Raw genomic sequence first — 22,870 nt, 5'->3', positions numbered from 1 at the left:
CGCTCTTATATGTATAAAATAAAATAAAATAAAAATAATACCACTCACATTATATTTTTCGTACTACATTTATATGATATCCTCCAATAAAATTAGGACTGACCAACATATGCGTCCCATTCTTATTTGAGTGTTTCTCCTGCCGACTAGATCCAATAATTCAATGGGCCCACAAAAATGACACAAGGCCCACAGGCCGGACACGAACCGTCCGCGTGTCACTAACCAATAAGGAAATATAACTGACGGGAAAATCTTCCACGACTATAAATACGCAACCCCGAGATTTCGCTCCCTCGTCAACTTTAACAGTCGCATTTTCAAGATCTAAACGATGCCTTACTACACGCACGCCGAGGATGAAGTCACTGACTTCGAAGAGTACGATCCGACGCCGTACGGCGGGGGATACGACATTTACCTGACCTTCGGCCGTCCTCTCGACCCGTCCGACGAGACCTGCCACCCCAACTCATCGCCGACTGATGATTTCGATTACGATCGCCCCCAGTTCTCGTCGTACTCCGAGCCCTCCGCCTACGCCGACGAGGCTCTCGAAGACGAGTACACACACTACGCCCGACCGGCGCACCGACCCGGACCAGCTGTCGGGTTCAATCCCGGCGGGGGACATCCAGAGGGAGAGTACGAAGGAAGGCCCCAGCCGGCCTATGGTTTCCAGCCTGGTGGGGAGGAGAGGCCCGAGTTCGGATCCGAGAGGCCTGAATCGGGTTATGGTCGGAAGCCCGAGTATGGACAATCCGGTTCGGAATACGGCTCTGGGTACCAACGAAGGCCCGAAGCTGATGAGCCCAGCTCCGAATACACTGGGTACGGTCGGAAGCCGGAACACGAGGCGCTCGAATCGGAGTATGGATCTGGGCACGGGCGAAAGCCTGAGTATAAAGCACCCGAACCCGAGTATGGATCTGGGTACGGGAGAAAGCCCGAGAATAAGGCACCCGAACCCGAGTATGGATCTGGGTACGGGAGAAAGCCCGAGTATAAGGCACCCGAACCCGAGTATGGATCTGGGTACGGGAGAAAGCCCGAGTACGAGGCACCCGAGTCCGAATATGGATCTGGGTACGGGCGAAAGCCTGAGTTTGAGGCACCGCCAGCTGAATTCGGATCTGAGTATGGTCGCAAACCCAGCTACGGTGAGGAATCTGGTTATGGCGAAGAGCCACCGAGAAAGCCGAGCTATGGTGAGGAGGGTAGTTATGGCGAAGAGCCGCCGAGAAGGCCAAGCTATGGGCAGCCCAGCTATGAGACACCAGAAAGCGAGGAGAGGCCGAGCTATGGGAGGACCGAGTTTGAGAGGCCGGGTCACGGCGAAGAGCCGCCGCGGAGGACCGGCTATGGAGATGAGCCGCCACCGCCGAGGAGGACCGGCTATGGAGATGAGCCGACCGGTTATGGAGATGAGCCGCCACCGCCGCGGAGGACCGGCTATGGAGATGAGCCGCCACCGCCGAGGAGGACCGGCTATGGAGATGAGCCGCCACCGCCAAGGAGGACCGGCTATGGAGATGAGCCGCCACCGCCGAGGATGACTGGTTATGGAGATGAGCCGCCACCCCCGAGGCCTAGCTATGGGAGGCCCAGCTATGAGGGCCAGGAAAGTGGGGAGTATGAGAAGCCCAGCTATGGGAGGAGCGAGGAGCAGGGGTACGGTGAAGAAGGCTACTGGTCGCAAGAAATATGTGAGAACCTCGCTTCGCCCTTTTAAATTGCTTTGCATCAAAGTTTTTTATTTTTTATTTTTTTTTTTGTTTTTACACCAAGGAAAGTTGAAGCTCGGCTAAGCCATGGACAACCTAATTTGGTATTGGATTCCTTATCAATGAGATTTGAACCTAAGATTTTTTACTTCTAAGTGAAAAGGAATGCCATCAGAACATAGTACTGAGCAGCGGCTCAAGCTCTTGGTGTTGCTGGTTTTAGACAATTTAAATCCTATAACCTTTCCAAGCAGTCCCAAAGACCTATTTTAGGGCAAGTTTTGTCGAATTTTCGGTAAATTTGACAGTTGATAATTTTAGTTATGTTTTTATGATAATTTTAGTGATGGCCTGCACGTCTTGGTTTCGGTTTCGGTGTTCACTGGACATCGCGGCCGGGTGTGTCACTGCAAGCTCGAATCTATGCAATGCATATAGGTCTTTGATGTTTCTGTTTCCTAATCAACTTCACCCCTTCTGTAGTCTTTTGGTAAATTCTTTGCATTTCTGGTGAATGTGGTCTGAAAGTGTGAAAATGTACCTTTTATTTGCCCATCACTGCTGGCTGGCTTGTGTTATCTGCATCTGATTCTCTTTTCTGAATATGGCAGGGAAATGACGACTCAGATGACGATGAGGAGAAAAAGCAGCGCCGCCACAAGCACCACCACCAACGCAAGAGCTATGACGATGAGTGATCATAATACTTACTGCCTTATTAACGGGAGATCCATGCCGAACTTTAGCTACTAAATAAAGGGGTTTCGGCATGTTTTCCTTTGAGTGGTATTGTGTTACATGTGTGAGTGTGTGTTCTAAACGCTAAACGGAGGCTATCCGAATTCAAGCGTGCGGTCGTGTGTGCATCGTTGCTCCGCAATAATCATACTTAAAACCGGATTGGATTGTATTTAGTCCATTAATTTATGTGTGTTAAGTTTATCTATGAACCTTTTATTGCTACACAGTGGGCTTGAAAATTGGATTTGATTTCAATTTTTATAGAATCACACTCGTAGGTCGGTAAATTTGAGTTCAGTGAGTGATTACAATTGTGAGAACCCGTTTTTGGTTAGGTTTCTTTCAAGTTTTAAATCAAGAAGTGGGATCCTTCCCCACTGTCGTCAATCCGTCTCTCCCACTTGAACCGTCAGCAGATTGGTTAAAAACCCATTATTTTTTTGAAGCAAAGAAGGAAACCCATGATTTAGAATCCGAAAAGCAACTCGGAAATTGTATTGTAATTCGAAGGCATTCTTGGTGAAGGATGTTGTTGTGCAGCCGAAAATGTTTCTTGGTTTGTGAATGCAGCAGCAGAAACGAAGAGGAAGAAATGAGAGTAAAAATGTGTGAGATAGTAAAATCTGAAGTATTAAATTAACTTAACATGAAATTAACGGTTAGAAAAAATAAGAAGAGACGGAAAGAAATGAAAAATGAAAGGGTAAACAATCTTGATCCTTTTTTTTTTCTGCAAACATCATCATGACCCTTTTATCTTAACAACAACATCAGCATTATATAAATACTTTTCTTTTCCCCACCATCTTCCCTCGTCAACGTGTCCACTCTCTCATTTGTATAATCTAAACACTTGGACCACGTTCTTTGTCTTCTCACTCCCACTAACCAATAATTTTATTTTAACTCTCTTTCCTCTCCCTACACCTCTCGTTCTCTCAGCTCATTCTTATCACTCTCATTTCTCTTCTCCCCTCAAACACTCTCCTTTCCTCTGCACGCACGGAGAGCTCCGAGAGCCCCAAAAACAAGGAGCTGCTGCTCCATTTGGTTAGTAAGCATCCAGGAACATCCGATATAATTAGAGGTTTGGTGTGGAGTTTGTTAGTTAGGTTGTCTTGTCAAAGTTCGGAATTAAGATGAGTGGTTTATGTAATGTGTTGCAAATTATACTTATTTTCAAATATCTCTTTATTTTAAGTCAAGCATGTTAGATTTGTGGAAATGTTTTCGGAATTATTAATATAGTGATATGTGGATATTTGAAATTGTTCATGGAGCATGAGAACTTTAGTGTTGCATTAATCCGAGGTATAAATGTAAACCGCACACGGAGACACTGAGCCAGAGTGGCCAATAGAACTCACGTGGTGGGTTACTATTTATGAAGGATATAATGAATACTTAAAATGATGATGTGATATGGTACTACGTGCATATTGATTTGATATTATTATTGTATTTTCCTTAGTAACTAAAATGACATTGTTTTACTGGCATATGACATATTCGACTTATTGAGCGACAATGGTTGTTGCTCACCCCTCACATTTTTATTTTCCAGATGAGTTATTTTACAAGACAGGTGCTAGACAAGCTGAGTTTGTGTTAGACAAAAGGATTTAAGAGTTTTTCTTATTTTTGTATTTTGTAAGGATTTTGTAATACTTACTTGTACAAGCGAAGTTTATGTTTTTCTTTCGTTTTTACATTTTTGGCTTCGTCACCCTTTGGATGATGGCCATCACATCTTGATTCGAATGAACTTGTGTTATTTTACAAGACAGGTGCTAGACAAGTTGAGTTTGTGTTAGACAAAGGGATTTAATAGTTTTTCTTATTTTGGTATTCTATAGGGATTTTGTAATAGTTACTTGTATCGGTGAAGTTTTTGTTTATCTTTCGTTTATACATTTTTAGCTTCGTCATCCTTTGAGTGATGGCCATCACATCTTGATTCGAATGAACTTGTGGACATTCCAGGAGGTGTGACAACAAATCTTGAGTTTAATATGTATATCAATCGAACTCACCTAAACAATCGTGCAAGATGTTACATTTTTAATAGCGCTTGACGTTTTGTAAGCGATCCAAACGAATAATACTAAACTAAGCCGAAGACTCATGGATTACATTTCTACTCTTCTTCTAGCCAACGTTATGCTCCCACCCAGCTGCATCCGGGAGTCTTACTAGCACCGTTAACCTTCATGCTTTGCCTCATTGCATTTGCTTCCATTGTCCTTCCGGCCGCAACATAAATATCACGAAGAAGAATGTAGTACCCGCCTTCATCTGGTTTCAACTCTAACAGCCTGTTCACTACCCTCTCCCCCATATCAGCATCCCCATAAGTTCTGCAAGCTGCAAGCAGTGTTCCCCAAATAACATCGTTGCCCCGAATTGGCATACTACTAATCAATCTGTATGCTTCCTCTAGTCGTCCTGCCTTCCCTAACATATCAACCACACAACCATAATGCTCAATTCGTGCCTCGATTTTATAGTCTGTTTGCATTCTCTCGAATAGTTTGAGCCCTTCATCTACTAATCCCTTGTGTGTATACGCAACTAAAAGGGCTAAAAAGGTGACACCATCCGGTGCAACACCAGCAGCAGTCATGCACTCAAACAAACCAAATGCATCATCGGCATTGCCATGGTTAGCGCATGCTGAAATCATCGAATTCCAAGTGACCAAGCTCTTCCGGCTCATCTTATTGAACAGTTGCCATGCTCGGTCCATGCATCCACACTTTGCGTACATGTCAATCAGCGCATTGCAAAGTGAAACCATCCACAAAAACCCGTTCGCATCAATATATCGATGGATGCATATCCCCGTTTCTACATCAGCGGAATCTGCACACGCTGAGATTACACTCACCATGGTGACTTCATCAGGCATCACTCCCTCACGATTCATCTCCCAAAACAAATCAAGCGCTTCCCTCGAATACTTTGCTTGGGAATACGCAGAAATCATAGCAGTCCAGGAAACCACATCCCTCTCAGGCATCTCATCAAACACCTGCCGTGCAAACTCCAATTCCCCCGCTCTCACATGCGCAATAACCAAACCCGACCACGAAACGACGTCAGGAGCCACCGCCTCATCGAAAACTCGCCTCGCCGCAACCGGTATCCCTCTCGCCCCATATATATGAATCAATGCGTTCTGTACAAACAAATGCGCGCAAAATCCAAACTTCAACGCAATCCCATGAATCTCATCGGACCCCACAATCGGAGCAGCATCAATTTTCATCCTTGACCGCGATTTCAGCAAAAACGTGAAGGTAAACTCATCTGGGTCGACGCAGTTAAGCCTCATCTGGTTGAAGAGAACCACCGAATCCGAAGGAGACGAGCTTTTAGAGTAACCACGGATGAGGGTATTGTAGAAGAAAGTGTTTGGTTGGGGCATTTGGTCGAACAGGCGGTGGGCGTAGCTTAAGTCGCCGGCGGGTGAGATGGCGGCGAAACGGAACATCTTGGCGAGGACGATGGCGTGGTGGTGGAGGTCTGTGACGACTGCGCGGCCGTGGATTTGCTTGAGGTGTGTCATGGAGAGGCAGTTCTGGGCCATGTAGGCAAGGCTGAAGCTTAGGCTTGCTTGCCATTGTTGTTGCCCCGGCAGCGGCATGGGTTTGTTGGTCACTGATACATTGGTTCGGGTATTAACGGTATTTTAAAACTGTCTTAGTGAACTTGGGATCTCTGCTCCTACAAACAATGATTTTGATTTGCTTCTACGAACAATGATTTTTATATTTCAATTGATAACGAGAGCTGTTATTGACGCTGAAAAAAAAAATCATTATATAATTCAGAAATGAGCACTTTTAGGGATAAGGATTATCTTCAAATCCTTTTTGTGATGATCCGGCAATCAATCAATCGTGTTCATTATACGATCAATTTTCGTTAGATACTATTTATATTCAATTTTAAATTAAAATTTTAAAATGATTTCTAACCGTACGATGTATAATAAACGAACACGATTGATTAATCCTCCGGATTCCCGCAAAGAGGATCCTATTTCCACTTTTAACCCACATTGATAAAAACTTTACTGATATATTGTTTTAATGAGTAAAGAATGATATTTTTAAAGTGTCAATAATAACTGTTGATAAATTGAGTTTGATTCTAATTTAACAACAATGTAAGAGTATCAATAACAGTTGTCGAAAAAGTAAGTTGGGTTCTTATAAATTAGACTCAAACTCACACGGTGGGCTGGAACGATATATTTAATTGTCGAACGATGTTGATGAAGGGTCTCATACGTTAAGTATTCAAAGGGACTGCAAATGATGTTGATGAAGTCAGTCAGTTTCCTTGCTCTGGAAAAAGTAGAGAACCAGTTTCAACAATACAGACCAATACTTTGATGGGACTCCTTTCTAGAAGCTAAACTCTCAGTAGAACAAATCACTGTCCAACTTAGGATTTGGCCTCAAAATACAGGGGAACAACAAATAGTGTGAGTACATAACTGCAGAACAAAAAATTAGAGGAGCTTCTTCCTCGCAAAGAACATCTTGAGATGCCATAGTTGCAAACCAGCCACCGACAGGCATACAAAAAGCGAAAGGCCGCTAAAAACCGCCATCTTGGAGTTAGTTGATCTATTAAGTTGTTGCATTTCTTCCTCCCTGAAAAACACCAGGACAGGAAAAAGAGAACAAGGGAAAACGGAAAAATGTAACATCAGGTATAACAGAAACATGCCGCCTCTTCTCAATCAAAGAAATCTCAGAATAAATGGGGTCTAATATTTCGATTCAAATGAGTTACTGGTGTAAAAGCATCTAAGAATGCAAGATGTTTGATAGCAAAAAGTTGCAGACTGTTCTACGAGTTTCCTGATATTAAGTGGCCGAAGGAAACAACCATGTGAGTCCTACGCAGAATTCAACGGTATCATTCTAAAGGGAGATGTTTTAACATGGGAAAGAGGAAGAAGAAGCAAAAGAATGGGGAGAGAAAATAAAGTGGAATGGGAAACCGTCCCTATTACTTTCGTCTCTTATCTGGACTAGAGCGACAACGATAAGCAATATTGGAAGAATAAAGCAGCACATTCTCAAATTTTACAGAAAACCAATTTAACTTCAAGCATGCACATGGATTATAAGGTGACATCATATAAGTGAAACCCCACCACATGTGCTGGAAATAGAAACACAAGATATACTAATTACGTACCTTTCACGTAGATAAAACATCTCATCATGAATGGATGATACAGTATCATACAATTTTTTCAGCTCAAGTTCCATCAACTAGCACAAGGCAAAAAAAAATATCAGCACAAGACATAAAACCGTACCTTTTGATCAGTACATTTGATGTTTCTACAACGTTAATATACTAATTAATGATGAACGAGATTAACAATATTAACATTGGCAGATTTCAATATCGAATCCTGTTCCTTCAAGAGTGCTAACTCTTTAAACAAGAGCCTTTCTAGCTAACAAGAGACATACCGACTATTATTACATTAAAAGAAGAGGAAAGAAAAAGACATTCCGGTTTTGTTCTTTTTCCTTGGTACTTTTGTGAATCTAACAAGTTTTAGAAATCATCTGTTCTTCATAGTATCGATCCCTAATCAACAAATACTTGTGTTCCTAGTTTTTGGGTTCACTAGCATCACATTTCCTGATAAAATTCTAAAGAATGGAAGAACAAAGTTTACGCTTATGACGGAATTCACAAAAAGGGAATAAACACCAAAAACAAATATCGAAATGCAGGTATGTACATTGTGCAAGCAGAAGATTGCTTACTTCAATCTGCCCTTTCTTGGCAACATTGGACCAGTCCTTAGCAGCAACACCAGTTTTCCAGTCAAAATCAATCGTCACCGTGGTCGAGGGCTTATGATCCGACACCCAAAAGCAAGCTGAATAATCACCAGTCTCTGCAGCAGTGAACGCAAAATTTCCCGACTCCACATGATCCCCATAGTGATAGTTACTTCCATGAGGTGAGGTCACCTGTTACAAACCCACAGCATCACCAGATCAAATCTCCAAACTGTTCCCAAAAATCCAACCTTACAATGTAAATCATTATATACCCAATTTACAGAAATCAATGCTTTGCCTAAACATTAAACTTCACTCTGAAAAATTCAATCTTTTGCCACATTTGACTCCGAAAGCAGATTCGAAACAGGATTGAACAAAAAACCCAATCGTAAAATTGGTGATAAAGAAAACCCAGATCATATTTTCAGATATAGAAACAGACCCACATACAGAAATGGTTTGGGGATTACCCTGACAGTGAGCTTATGGGAATCAGGTACAGGAGATCCCTCATTGGGGTTGACGACGGCGTACTTGCCGACGGTCATGGCGCTGCTCTTTATGTCGTCGGAAATGCACTTGGTGGCGCCCGATTGGAGGTCGAACCGCATGGAATGCGCTACCGTCGACATTAACCCCAGAATCAGAATTATATGAAAATTGATTCGGAACATTTTGTGCGAGAAAGAGAAACCCCGGCCGTGGGTGGCGGCTCCGATGGAGGAATTTGGAAGTTGATTTTGGTCGGAGTTTTTGAGCTTCTCAACAAACGGTGGTGGAGATATGTTTTGTTTGTTAACGTCTTGGTTTCTGGGAGTAAAGCGCTCTTTTGGTATTAAATTTTGGTGGACCCAATGAGGTGCCGACATGTCAGCTCATTGCGGGTGCTTTTAAGTGGGTTTCAAAATTGAATGGTAATGCTAAGTGGTAGGACTAAATTTTTAAATTACCGCCGGTATTAGAGTATACTTATAATTTCGATTTGAAAGGATTTACATGTCATTGATATGAATTTTCGTAAAAATTTATGAATACATATTAATGAGGATTGTTAGCAGCGCGACTCAAACATTAATGAGGCAACACACAAAGCAGAGACTTTACTAATGTAGCCAACCTCAATATGTAGAAATTTATCGTACTAGTATGACACATATGATGTCGAAATTTAGAATCTGATTAAACTTATAAGAAGTTTGTAACTTAATTGATTAAGAGATGGTTAGGTTACATTCTAATTTTTTTTATCAACCCAACTGTTTGGGCCCAAAATATTATTGGGCCGAGCAGCAAGATGTGCTCGGCCCAAGGTGATGACGAACGTTGTGGGCCAAATGATGAAACCCGGGCCAGCTGGCAGGGTTGGCCAAATCCTATCCTAAGAGGTCCAGATGAATAGAAGAGGTCGAGGAAGTCCTGGTGCGACTAGGAGTCTCGACCGGCAAGGCATGGAGCCTCAAAAGGAGGAAAATTCAGAATCCCAGTAGGAGTAGGAATTTTCGAGTTAGAAGTGAAGTGGGACGGGGACTCCCAATCCGAATCAGAGTGCGAATTGGTCTCAAGGAACGGGTGCTATAAATACAAGAATTCACACAACAGAAGGGACCTTCAACTCAGCATACAATTGCCCTGCGCAAAACTTCTCAAACACCTTGAGATTTTTTCCTTTTCTTTTCCCCGCCGACACACCTTCAGTTTGGATAAACAGCACTGTGGAAGCACCCGGCGAGCATCTTCAGTTTGGATAAACAGCACTGCTGCCGCAGAATCAGCCGACCGAGGAGCACCTTCAGTTTGGATAAACAGCACTGCGTCGAGGTCGACCGATTATCTATCTAAGTCTCGGCCGAGAAGGATTTTCGAGTCCTTGTTGGTAGAGGTCATCTTACTAAGTCTTTTCGGCATAGTAGGGTGTTACGAATTGCATTGCTCGGCGCATTGGACGCCGAGTGGTTTTATGATTGGATACTCGCAAGTAAGCTTCAGGGTTCGGCATTCCGACGGCCGAACTACGTTTACCATCAAGACATACATCACATTTGAGTACCTGTGCCTATATAGTTTGGTCTCGATTCGGCGTGCTTATACTCTTACGAATATAATCACAGTGACCGAATCAGGCTCCGACGACTTGTGAACTTCGTAGAATTAGTAGCCTTGTCTTCAGGCTATAGAACCCAGAGACCGAGAGCGTTCATTCCTCGGTCGCAATCGCAAAATACAGAAGTCAACAGCGTACCCAACGCGACAACATCAAATTTTACTCCTCGGCCGAGCTCGGCCGACGAGTTGGCACGCCCCGCATTCAACCGAAGGACGTAGTTAGCTCATTAGTTACTCGGCCTGCGCGCCACGTAGGCTTTGTAATTTTTTGTAGTCAACACCAACAAAAAGTCGTTTATTAAAATTAGGTCACAAATGTCAGTTCATCTCTTTGACAAATGATACAATGATTTACATCTAAATTATAATGAGAGATTCAAATTTGAGTGCGTAAAGATGAAGCACACTTCTCTAGTCAACTAAATTAAATCATTAGCATCAACCATCTTTATAATCGATCCAAAATATTTCTTTTAAAAAAAATGAAATAATTCGTGCAAATTTCTAGCATTCAAACTCAAACTCTCATCTTTGTAAATAATAAAATTAAAATATCGGGTTGTAATAAAAGACACCCTCAAAGATTTCTCTTCATGTGGACAAGTATGATTGTTTGGGTACTCAAGAAATTTCAAATTTGCATATTGGTTTTGGAAGGATAAGATTGCATTTGTAGTTGGCAATATTAATGTGCATGTCCCAGCTATAATTGTAAGAAATATTTTTGCAAGAAATACCGAGGATATTATCTTAAAGTTTTGTTGACTCTGTCACTTTAACATCATATAGCAAAGAGTTTACAGAGAGTTTCACTTTTGAGAGTTTCCTTAATATTTTTCTATTTTTGCCCATTAACCTCAAGTGATGTTATGCTCTGTATTTTATTTGTATCATTTTGATGAGTTAAATTTTGAGATGTGTGTAGTAGATAGACGTAAATCTCAAAATTTAAAGTCATCCAATACTAAAAAATAAAATGGTGAGCATGACCACCACTTGAGAGTGATGAGCAAAAATGCACCCTATAATTAGGTACTTGAAACACATTTTGTTGCAAACACGTATAACTCTTGTCTTACCAAATCACATTATTGAAATTTAAATACCAAATCACATTAAGCCCACCCCCTACCTTAGTATAAATAATATCGTTTGTTCAAAAAAAAAAAAATACCATCACATTATTTAAATCCTAACGCAAATGCTACTAAATTTTGTAAACCAAATGATGTGGATTTTGATGATTGAGTTGTTACTTAAGTATTGATTAACATGCTTATTTCTTATTTGTGACATATCATTTGATTTGCAAATTTTGGTTTAGAATTTTGGTGTCCCTAGCATTATCCGGTTTATAATCGTCCTCCTCAACCAAAACACCGTCCAACAACCATACTTAATTATTGCTTAGATTATAATTTTTTTAATTACTAGTTCAACATTGATATCAATTTGTTTTCTCATCATTTCATGTAAATATTTATTTGTATCAATGTGTATATATCTAGTTATGTATATATTAACTAACCAAAGTTAATGCAACAAATCATCCTATCTTGTAACATTGTCTTTTTTTTTTTTTTGTAACTCAAGTGATTAACAGTATTTATCTACGCATGTTTTTAAGAACAAAAGTATTAATTTTAAGAGACGCCGAGAGTCAAACAAGGAAGCATTTCCAGCTTGAGGAAGGATCATCCCGTCCCAAATGCCCAGATGCACAAACTATTAACATGATGGCCTAAGAAAGTTATAGCATCCGCCGTGAAATTTGCTTGTCTAAGCATTCGAGAGTTGCAGATTCTGCGTTCGTTTTTGTGCAACTCAAGTGATCAAAAGAGAAAAGGTCTTAGCATGTAAACGAACAAATCAAATTAAGAACAAATCTTGAAAGGAAACGTTGAAAAGCGGCTAACTAAATCTGATCCAGTCTTAGTCAAGTAACATTTACACTGGTTACCCCAGTCTTGGTCAGGTACATTTACTCCTGTTACATCATTGACAGCATACGTCTTCTGCAGAATTAAAGGCAAATTCGACACTGCGTATTCATCCATGGAAGACAACAAAAAGCAGGACCACAGGTGATAGGTGTGGTTGCAACATGTAAATAACAGTGGAGCAAGATGGCGAGCGATCTTTAATATCGACGGACGTGGATTAGGTCAGTCAATCTAAGACAGTTTGCTTGTTATTGCCCACTTGCACGTAGTTCGAATTCTCTTTCACTTAGATTAAATAAGTTTAAATTAGAATCGGACGTCGTTTTGTCGAAAAATAAGTTACAAACTGGTAGGGAAGCTTCCAAAAATAAAGAATTCTACATGTTATATTGATTTGGATTTTACCAAATATAAAAATAAAATTCACGTTAAATGATACGAGACAACCTTCGTAATCAACTGAGCTACGTACTCATTGAGGGCTTGGTTGGAGGAGGAGGAAGAAGATGAAGTTCGGAAAAGAGTTCGTTTCGCAAATGGTGCCGGAATGGCGAGAAGCATACATGGACTACAACTCTCTCAAGCTTATCATAAAAGACATCGTGCGTTTCCGGAAGAAATATGCATCATCCACACCAATGGCCACGACGCCGGCAGGGTCGGTGCTAAAGCGGAGGGTCGCACTCTACCGAGCATTCAGTGGGCTGACAAGCCGACAACGCGGCTCGCTGAGGAAGATGGAGGACGAGGAGATACTTGTGGCTGAAGAAGGGGAGGAAGGGCAGTGGCAGACAAGGTTCTTGATGCCGTCCGAGGATGGAGGAGAGTTTGAGGTTGTGTTTTTTAGGAGCCTGGACGATGAGTTTAACAAAGTGAATTGCTTTTACAAGAAGAAAGTTGGGGAAGTTGTGGAGGAGGCCGAGGAGTTGAGTAGGCAGATGGATGGTTTGATCGCTCTTAGGCTAAAGGTTGATAATCCAAAGGTGGATATTGGAGGAGGAAGTGAGTTGGCAAGCAATGGGATTTCTTCAGTCTCAGCAGTTCATCCAAGTGGTAGAAAAACAGGTAATTAAGAAGCAAAAAAAATAAATGTGAACTTTTTTAATTGTATTTCTTTTGGTTTCTTAGTAGATTCCATGTTATATATAGTTTCAAACTTTATATAACATAGGCTTTAAGTTCAATAGATTTGGGGAGCGAAGTGATTTTCCGAATTTCTCTTTTCACCTTCTGCATTCCTCTCAATTACATAATTGAGGGGAGGAGTGCAGAAGGTGAAAAAAGGCGCATAAGATTCTTAATTTAATAAGATTTTTTTTCTTTTTTGCCTAATATTTGAAGTATTTGTTTTGATTGTGAAGGAGGGGTAGATATGGATGTAATTCAAGAAGTTGAGATGAGCAATGAAGGAGAAATATTGGAAGAAAATGAAGAGACGGGAATCGAGGAATTGGAAACCGCTGACCGGAAACCCAACAGAGGCACGGTGAATATTAAGGGTTTTAAACCACAACCACTAGAGGTTTTGGATCATATAAAGATCAACGTGGTGCCTGAAACTCCTGTATCAACAATCAAAAGCATATTCCAGCCGAATACGAAACCCGACTTATCATTCAGCAAGAAAGAGCTGAAGAAAGTAGAAGAGCAAATGGCACAGGCTTTTAGTGAGTTCTACAAAAAGCTCCGGCTTTTGAAAAGCTACTGGTAACATGACAAAACCTGATTACATTAATCGAAAAATTAGTGCTATGTATGACTGATTATATTGCTAATGGATGGTGCAGTTTCCTTAATCAATTGGCCTTCTCGAAGATCATGAAGAAATATGACAAGGTTTGGTTGCTTTGTTTCCGATTCATCCATTCAAAATTGAAGGTATTTTTTTCGATCATACCAACCGTGTGATTGTGCAGTTCTCTTCAAGGCCTGCATCGAAGGCTTACTTGAATATGGTGGATAATTCTTATCTCGGTAGCAGCGATGAAGTGAGTGAAGCTTTTTCTTATGATCCAGACGATTACTATGAATCCAGACCATTGCCCGTCTAAAGCTTTTTCTTATGATCCATCTTTTGGCTTCGCAGGTTACTAGGCTTATGGAAAGGGTGGAGACTACCTTCATAAAGCACTTCGCAAATGGCAATCGAAGAAAGGGAATGAAGACATTAAGACCGAAAACCAAAAGGGAAAAGCATAGAAATACATTTTTCTTGGGTAAGAGTTGTGCTATCTGAATGACAAGTTCTTTGTTCTTTCTCAGTTTCCATATCTAGTGGACCTTACGCAAGATATCAATGATCATTTTAATCTTGTGTACCTGCAGGGCTGCTCTTTGGGGGCTCGATTTCACTTACAGTAGCCATCATTGTGCTTATGCATGCAAGAAATATCCTTAGGAGTGCAGGGCATGATCTGTACATGGAAAACATATTTCCGCTGTACAGGCGAGTGTGTGCATAATAGTTATCCCATCATATCTACATCTGTGGAGAAATTTAAACCTGCATAGCTATTTGTTTCTTGACGATCATTCATTTTCCTACTTTTGCAGTTTGTTTGGATTCATTGTCCTACATCTGATCATGTTCTCAGGGAACATATTCTTTTGGAGGCGCTATCGTGTAAATTATCCATTTATCTTTGGCTTCAACCAAGGGTCAGAGATTGGTTACAGACAGCTATTCCTTGTCAGTTCAGGACTTGCAATTCTCGCATTAGCTGGTACCATCTCAAATTTGGATATGGAGTTGGATCCGAAAACAAAAAGCTACGTAGCCGTGAAAGAATTGGTCCCCCTGGGCCTAGTCATTGTAAGAGAGAGATTCTTCAATAAAACTGATTTACTTCGTTAAAACAGTTTGCTCATGAATCCTTTTCATGGATATATTACATTTGCAGGTTGTGCTTCTTATAATGGTTTGTCCTTTCAACATTATATATCGTTCCAGTCGATATTTCCTCCTCCTGTGCATATTCCGTTGTCTTCTTGCTCCTCTTTATAAGGTAACCAGAGCATAACTTCTTCCTGTGGACATACTAATCGAATACGCTCAAGTAAAACACATTAAAATTTTGTTTGTTTTTTCGGTAGGTTACCCTCCCGGATTTTTTCTTGGCAGATCAGCTTACTAGCCAGGTACTGACACTACTATGATTCGTTTAGCGTATTGATACTTGTGTTGCTTATGATCGAGTAATGTTGTAAATTTTCATTCAGGTTCAAGCCTTCAGGAGTTTAGAATTCTACATTTGCTATTACGGTTGGGGGGACTTCAAAAAAAGATCGCACAACTGCCTTGACAGCCACGTTTTTAAATCTTTCTACTTCATTGTTGCAATGATTCCTTATTGGATGCGTTCGCTTCAGGTGTTCTGTGTTCAAAACTCTTTAATTTCTCCTTCATGAAAGTATATGGTTTTAACTGTTCTTTGCTTGCAGTGTGTGCGACGCTTGATAGAGGAGAAAGACAGAATGCAAGGGTTAAACGCGCTGAAATACTTCTCAACAATCGTTGCAGTAGCCATGAGAACAAGTTTTGACCTGAAAGCTGGGATGACATGGAAAATCCTCGCTATAATTAGTTCAGTTGTGGCAACTGTTTTCGGTACATATTGGGACATTGTCATCGATTGGGGTCTTCTGCAACGAAATTCTAAGAACCCTTGGCTGAGAGAGAAACTCCTCGTATCAAACCACAATGTTTATTTTGTTGCCATGGTAGGATTACAACTTACAAGCTGACTTCTTCAACCCTTACGGAGTGCCATTCTTTCCTTGTCGTTTGACATTAATATCGAATAATGTGACATGATGCAGGGGTTGAATGTTCTACTGAGACTCGCTTGGATGCAGTCAGTATTAGGAATTAGAGGAGCGCCTTTCGTCCATAAAACAGCCTTGATCGCGATAGTCGCCTGTTTAGAGATCATCCGTCGTGGCATTTGGAATTTCTTTCGGTATGATTTACTCCTCAGTACTCAACTCTCTAAAATCGAGCAACTTGAACTACTGTCGACTAATAAGCATTCGATGTTTTACTGAGCAGGTTGGAGAATGAGCACTTGAACAACGTCGGAAAGTATCGCGCGTTCAAGTCTGTACCCCTACCCTTCAACTACGACCGTGATCACACCAAGAGCGGATGAACATGTTTTCCATGAACAAAAATACAAAATATGATAGAAGCGAAAGTTGCAGAATTTTACTTTTTATTTTCACTTTTCTTCGTTTTGTTTGCAAAATATGAGTGAAAAATAGACAATTGTAATTGTTCTCTTCATTTTTGTTTGGAAGACTGAACAAAAAGGAAAGTGAACACAACCTATCTTGCTTGTTATCAAGTGTTAAAAGGGTTTCCCTACTTTTTTAACGATATTCTAAACTACAGGGAAGGAATTTAGGTGCACAACGAGAACACCACCACTCTAGCCAATGCGGCTACGTCCACATCTTGAGTAAAGGGTGAAAAGATCAGCACGCAACTTGATGCCTCACTCAATTATTGCAGTTAATTTGGGGGCCATAAAACCTGTGGATACAACTGGATTTGATGCCCACTTAACAGCAGAGCCAGGCAGAGATTGCTATCCAAACGGAAATGGAGGCGGCCACCAAGTGGTTCAAATACTTTATTTTGTCTGCCCAAAAAGGACATCAAAAAATTGACGTCCTCTTGGAGAAAAGTCCTCAAATGCTCATCCTTCAATTCTGAAGATTCTCAAGAGAAAAAAAAAAAATGAAATGACCCTAGAAAGAAGTGAAAAATGAATGGTTAGGATCTACGGTGGATGATCATGCATCCTTAGTCACCTGATGACCATGAGAACGAGACTCCTAATGGTTGGAGTTTGTCATTCGTTCTATGCTATGCTACAATGAGGCAAGGAAAGTAATTTCTGCATTCGTTTTCTTCTCATGCATAAAAACGTGTGCCAAAATCACTACGTGTAACAAATGAACCAAGAAAAAAAACGATAACAAAGAAGAGCAGAATGAGATTTAGCTCAAGTGAAGTTGTTCAACATTATAAGTTTCAAGCAAATGCTATTGAGAAAACTGCACAACATTGAAAAGTACTACTGAAAGAACTACACAACTTTCAGATTAATGCTATTATGCTATGGTAAATTTCTCCTAGGGTTTAGGATTCCGGTTGCCACAAGAAGCAAAAACAAGAATGTAACACCGAAAGTAATAAGATAAACGCTCTTACGCACACTGTCGTCCTCTTGATCAGAAACGGAGGATGTACTGCAGGAACTGATAGGTTAAACACTACAACTGGTCATCCTCCCCTTCGCTCTGCCAGCTGCCTACAGAGTTTGAAGTAGAATTTTCGGCTGTGACAGCACCAGTGCTCTCCTCGTCCTGGCTTCTAAAGTGATTTGAAAGCGACCATGGGCTGGAAGTGGAGCTTGGTTTTTGAAGGCCTTGAATGGCTTTGATTGCGGCAACAGTTCCACGATATATATCTGTGTTTGCCTCCATGTTGCCTCCATGTTTGAAGGTGTCTCAGATGCAATATTTGCCGAATCATTGGACTGCGGGTTTGAGTGACCTCTGTCTGGGGTGGTTTCATCTTGTGTGGTTGGTGTACCTTCAATGATTTCTGCTTCCAAAGGGAAGAGAAGCTCGAGATTTGCCTCACATTCACGGACTAGCCTCGTGAGAGGCTCTGTTGTAAAGAAAGGCTGGTGTACGGCTAGTTGCGTGAAACGTAAACGCAACACTCCTCCTGTTCGCTTATCATACTTCTTTAGAATTTTGACAAGCCCTATGAGCCAGAAGACAGCTGATTTTAGCAATAGATAACGCAGATATATAATGAAGAAACTCCCTGATGCTAACGGTTGTACAATACAGGCTAAATATGGAAGGTGAAAAGAACTAGCTGTTGTACCTGCAAAATTCAACGAGCTATAATTTTTTAGAAGCACCATCTCCCCGTGAATGGTGACAAAGTCCTTACGGATGTCCATCATTTCTTCACTGAACTCGCTCTCTGATGTAAATACTCCACCCCTGCTGCTCCTTTCCTTGACGCTCTCGATTCTTCCTTTCAGTTCCTGTCATTATTGCAGTTTGCAGATGAGAGCAGATGACCAGGAAAAAAAGGCTTAGCTTCAAGCGAACAAGCACCACACAAATACAGACTTCAACTTACACAGCATTCGTTGATCCATGAGAGAGATCTTAGTTAAGAGAAAGATTCTCGAATTTGATGATCAAAAGAGAAATTCAACTAGTTGAGACTCGAGGCTCGACCTGTTTATTATGAAAACTTCCCTTGTTTTCAAGAAATATTTTAGAACTCTTCTGTGTTCTATTACCACTACTCTATCTCAACAAATCGTTCCAGCCACACACAATCCTTAGCTAAAACGCACTTGCTTACAGATGCCATCCTACTCCTACTCGTGCCTATCAATCATCTTAAGATGCTGCCCTCGTTTGGTGTCGATTGAATTGGATAACTCACTAGATTCAAAGGCTCTTGAATGATGAAATGGACGCAAGCTCCGAATTCCCGACATGAAAGAAACTTCTCCCTCTGAATCCTCTGAATCCTACCATCAACTCGACAAAATTTCCATTTCTTCGTTCAACTTACACTAAACGTAGTGAATTATCCAATCCAATCCGTTACTAGACACCAATCAAGGCCTAAGAGACCAGCATAACACCAGTATCTGCAAATCGCTTAACACAAAGAGAAAGATTGAATTTTTCTAACATCCATAACACGCAAGCCAAATCCATCAACTACCCATCAAAATTAAAGCGCTTATATATATATATACACATGCAAATTCAAGAAGACAAGAATAAAAAAAGGCAATCATAATAACCTGGAAACGGATAACGAACTCCTCCTCCTTATCCACATAGAAATCGTTTAACTTCTCCAGCTCCTCATTCAGAATCGCAACGAACCAATCCTGGAGTCCGGCCAAAGGGTGGAACCCACCATCACCTCCATCAGCAGCGGCCGGATGGGCATCTGCCGGCTGCCGCTGAAGCTCGAGTTGGCGAGGGAGGGAATCCACCGCGGCTATGGTAGCCGCGGTGGCAGGGAAGCCCTTGAGGAGCTTCTTCAGGAGATTGTAGCAGAGGAACTTGTCCCTCCACTCCGGGAGCGTCTCCTCCAGGTGGGTCCTGAACTTCTTCCCGAATTTCATGGCTTTTCAACAAACTCTGGAGATCAACTGCTCACAGGATTTCCTCTTATATTAAGAGAGAGAAATTAAATTTAATCCAGATACCGAGAATGTCTCTCAAGTGGGAATCTTTGGAAAGTGGGCGAGAGAGAGGTGGGGTGGGGTGGTTATTCCAAGTACATTTCTTGTTGGTGTGCATTTGGATTTTTCATCCTTACCCGAATACTCTCCAAAAGTTTCAGATTTATGTGGTTGTTTTTACGTTGTTTGATCTTGTTGGTGCGCATGTTCTCTCATCCTCGATCTGCATACGGCATTCGATTTTGATAAATCCGTCACCACGACAACTTTGAATGAGGGTTCAAAAATGGAAAATGTTACACACAAGTAGGGTATCCGGATCTCTTCCTTCTAATTCATCAAATCAGGAAATTTATGTCATTGAAATTTGATTTAACATTATTATAACCTTTAAATTGAGTGGGCCTTTGTTTGTAGCCGTTGGATCAAATTTCAATGACACGGATCATCTAATTTGGTGGATTAGAATGAAGGGATCCGGAGAAGATCCGTTTCCGAATTTCGCAACTTGTATCCCAAATATTCTAGCATGCTTCAAAGTACATTGGTGGCGCCATTTTTTGAGTATAAAAAGTTACAGGTCTCGATTCTGTCATTTTAACTTATGATTTCTCTTCAATCAAAGTATCATCGCGCATGAAACTGTATCAAGCTGGAGACATAAGAAATATTCTGATTGAGGATCCTCCTTACCAAGCCCATCGGGCCGTTGAAATTTTATCCAACGGTTACAATTATTATAATTTTTAGAGAGGTCCCTTGTTTGTAACCGTTGGATAAAATTTCAACAGGCCGATGAGCTTGGTCAGGAGGATCCTCATCTTTTGCTCAGGAGAGGATCCTGATCCGTATGTTTTGATATGGGTCTAATGTATTGCACAATCATAGGTAGGGTCTAATAAGTAGAGCAATTAAAGTGTCCATAATTTGAAAACAAAATTGCACCGACTATCGTTGAATGTTTTATCATGACTCTTCCAAAATTAACATGGAACTTTAAGTTACACATCAAATCTTATCATTTCATAAAAAACTCTCATCATTTTTAGTGTAAAACATATCGTGGTATTAAAAAAAAAAAAAAAAAAGTTACTCATCAAATCTCTTCGTTTCATAAAAAACTCTATCCGACTCCTGTTTTGAATTTTCCTCGCAATTCCTGCAGATTAGTATCCAAACTTGAATTTGAATTCTCATGAAGCTATAAGAACTACAAGTAGTTTTACATGTTTTCATTGAGTTGTTTATAACAGTAAGCTTCATTTTTGCTGGTATTTGTTACATGATTCTAGTCTACATGATTAGCGAGCATTATACAATGATTGTCTTACGTAAGTAATTGCTCAAGAGGTTTTTGACATTGATTGTGTTAGCTTCAGGGGCTTTTAACATTACCAAGATGGAGGACTACATCTTACTATTAGAATCATGTAAATTTACTTATTCCATCATGATAGGTAGTCACAATACGATAGGTAGTTTAGCTTGTACAAGTACTTATATGGCAGGTCTGAACTATAAAAGTATATAAATTTATATAATAAGTAGTTTAGATTATAAAATATCAGTTGAAATCTAAGGTTATGCCGACTAATATTATAATATGATAGGTAGTTTAGCTTGTACAAGTAGTTTAGATTGTAAAAGTACTTATATGATAGGTAGTTTAGATTGTAAAAGATTAGCTGAAATCTAAGTTTATGCCGACTAATAGGGTACCTGAGTTGAAAAAAAATAGAAAAATAATATAACTAATAGCGAGACCCCCCAAGAGATTTATACGTGTCAGAAATTTTGGACACTCACGTTTTTTGGTTCCTTCCCGGCCCGCAAGTTCGCTTCTGGCGACTAGCTTCTACCGCTAGCACTTGGACTTGGAAATGTCCTAAATTAATTTTAGGAAATATGTGGTGTGAATAGAATGACTCTAACTTTGGTTTATAGCACACAGTTTTTTGTGAAAAAAAAAATTTGAAATTTTTAGATTTAAGAAATATTTTGCGTTGGAGTTAAGAAAAATATTGCAAAAACATTTGGATGTGATCGTACCGATTATTAGGTCCTGAAACTATTTTTTATTGATTCTTAAAGTGAGAGAATAGAAAAATATCTTTAAATTTAGGTTTTAAATCATTGTTTACAAATGTTTAAAAATGAATTATAATATATTTTGCACAGAAAAAATATATTTTGAAAAACAAGAATATGATAGTTTGTTGTTATGGTAAGAGAAATAAAAGAAACATTAACAAAATAAACAATAAAATAAAAAAACTAAAAAAAATTGAAAAGGGATGGATCGGTATAAAGATAGCGACTATTTTGGATATTAGTCGCTATTTTTATACCGATTATCCTCAAGGAGAATAACTATCAACGGACCGATCGTATCATTTTCTTTTTTTTTTCTTTTTTTTTCTTTTTCCATTGAATAGCTATAATAGAGTAAAATAGTAATCACAATGCAAAGTATGAAGTTAACAACAAAAAGTGCTGACACATGGAGTCCTATTCATGGACCTAAATAAAAAAAAAAAACTAAAAATTGGACTAATCTAATTGTTAGGCCATAAAATTAGGAAAGAGATCATTTCCGGATCTCTTCCACCAAATCCACCAAATTACCTAATTCGGACCCTTGAAATTTAATCCAACGGCTAAAGTTATTATAACTTTTAAAGGGGCCCCCTGTTTGTAGCCGTTGGATCAAATTTCAAGGGCCTGGATTGATTGATTGATTGGGTGGATTTGGTGGAAAGGATCCAGAGAGGATCTCTTTCCATAAAATTGAACCTATTTCAAGTTAGTTTATTTACACATAACATATTTGTAAGAAAGAAGTTAATTTAAACCACATATTAATGAAACTCTTTTTGTCAACTATAAGAGGATGAAAAAACATTTTTGTCTTCTATCACAAAATAAAATTATGGACAATAAAGTAATTTGCACAAGCTAAATTTTATAGTTGTTTTTAAATGCATCATTTACATGTAATCCTAACAAATCGCCTACAAGAACTCTAGATTTTTACGGGTGTATTGTTTTATGAAACTTTGAATTTCTATGACACTTATTTTCAAAACTTCAAGTTCGAGTTTAAGTACGAACTCTAGGTTCATGATACCTGCAAACAAACACAATATACATATGTAGTGAACGGGAATAGCTTCGGGACCTATGTGTGAAAAGAATGAGTGATGACCTAAAATATGGGCTGTCGTGGTTTGCAGGTCCAAAAGAGTGGTTTTTGGGTTGCTGGACAACAAAGGAGAAGTAAATGGGTTAAC

The 22,870-nt window shown here is 40.1% G+C and overlaps 5 protein-coding genes across 6 annotated transcripts; 2 read left to right on the top strand and 3 right to left on the bottom strand.

Moving 5' to 3' along the window:
* Positions 1-319: 319 nt before the first annotated feature.
* On the top strand, positions 320-2,687 carry LOC125474381 (uncharacterized protein At5g39570-like). Of its 2 annotated transcripts, XM_048577958.1 has the most exons (3): positions 320-1,367; positions 1,461-1,706; positions 2,336-2,687. In XM_048577958.1, the coding sequence occupies exons 1-3, from the start codon at positions 335-337 to the stop codon at positions 2,341-2,343; spliced, it is 1,287 nt and encodes a 428-aa protein (XP_048433915.1). In that variant the 5' UTR covers positions 320-334; the 3' UTR covers positions 2,344-2,687. The 2 variants fall into 2 exon arrangements, with proteins under 2 accessions (XP_048433915.1, XP_048433914.1); XM_048577957.1 differs by having other exon boundaries at positions 320-1,706.
* A 1,767-nt stretch (positions 2,688-4,454) lies between these two features.
* Positions 4,455-6,276, bottom strand: LOC103951037 (pentatricopeptide repeat-containing protein At2g20540-like). Its single transcript, XM_048577956.1, has one exon. The coding sequence runs from the start codon at positions 6,109-6,111 to the stop codon at positions 4,624-4,626; it is 1,488 nt and encodes a 495-aa protein (XP_048433913.1). The 5' UTR covers positions 6,112-6,276; the 3' UTR covers positions 4,455-4,623.
* A 514-nt stretch (positions 6,277-6,790) lies between these two features.
* On the bottom strand, positions 6,791-9,177 carry LOC125474380 (transmembrane emp24 domain-containing protein p24delta9-like). The gene is made up of 4 exons (XM_048577955.1): positions 8,764-9,177; positions 8,270-8,479; positions 7,683-7,759; positions 6,791-7,129 (listed from the first exon to the last, which is right to left on the bottom strand). The coding sequence occupies exons 1-4, from the start codon at positions 9,160-9,162 to the stop codon at positions 6,985-6,987; spliced, it is 831 nt and encodes a 276-aa protein (XP_048433912.1). The 5' UTR covers positions 9,163-9,177; the 3' UTR covers positions 6,791-6,984.
* A 3,234-nt stretch (positions 9,178-12,411) lies between these two features.
* LOC125474378 (phosphate transporter PHO1 homolog 9-like) lies at positions 12,412-16,711 on the top strand. The gene is made up of 13 exons (XM_048577953.1): positions 12,412-13,404; positions 13,701-14,046; positions 14,127-14,175; positions 14,256-14,327; positions 14,426-14,555; positions 14,665-14,785; positions 14,893-15,151; positions 15,240-15,344; positions 15,433-15,477; positions 15,559-15,708; positions 15,781-16,059; positions 16,159-16,298; positions 16,388-16,711. Exons 1-13 carry the CDS (start codon positions 12,846-12,848, stop codon positions 16,485-16,487), a joined length of 2,355 nt encoding a protein of 784 aa, XP_048433910.1. The 5' UTR covers positions 12,412-12,845; the 3' UTR covers positions 16,488-16,711.
* A 605-nt stretch (positions 16,712-17,316) lies between these two features.
* Positions 17,317-19,558, bottom strand: LOC125474379 (SPX domain-containing protein 4). The gene is given in 4 exon segments (XM_048577954.1): positions 17,317-17,835; positions 17,838-18,115; positions 18,242-18,407; positions 19,191-19,558. Coding segments are annotated over 4 exon segments (993 nt in total). The 5' UTR covers positions 19,521-19,558; the 3' UTR covers positions 17,317-17,616.
* Between the last annotated feature and the right edge of the window lie 3,312 nt (positions 19,559-22,870).

This window comes from the organism of the source record quoted next, unplaced genomic scaffold, assembly GCF_019419815.1.
Source record: "Pyrus x bretschneideri cultivar Hongxiangsu unplaced genomic scaffold, Pyrus_bretschneideri_v1 Contig12, whole genome shotgun sequence".
In the NCBI taxonomy this organism is placed as follows: domain Eukaryota; kingdom Viridiplantae; phylum Streptophyta; class Magnoliopsida; order Rosales; family Rosaceae; genus Pyrus; species Pyrus x bretschneideri.
The sequence above is the reverse complement of the archived record's forward strand: the minus strand, read 5'-3'. Positions and strand labels throughout refer to the sequence as shown.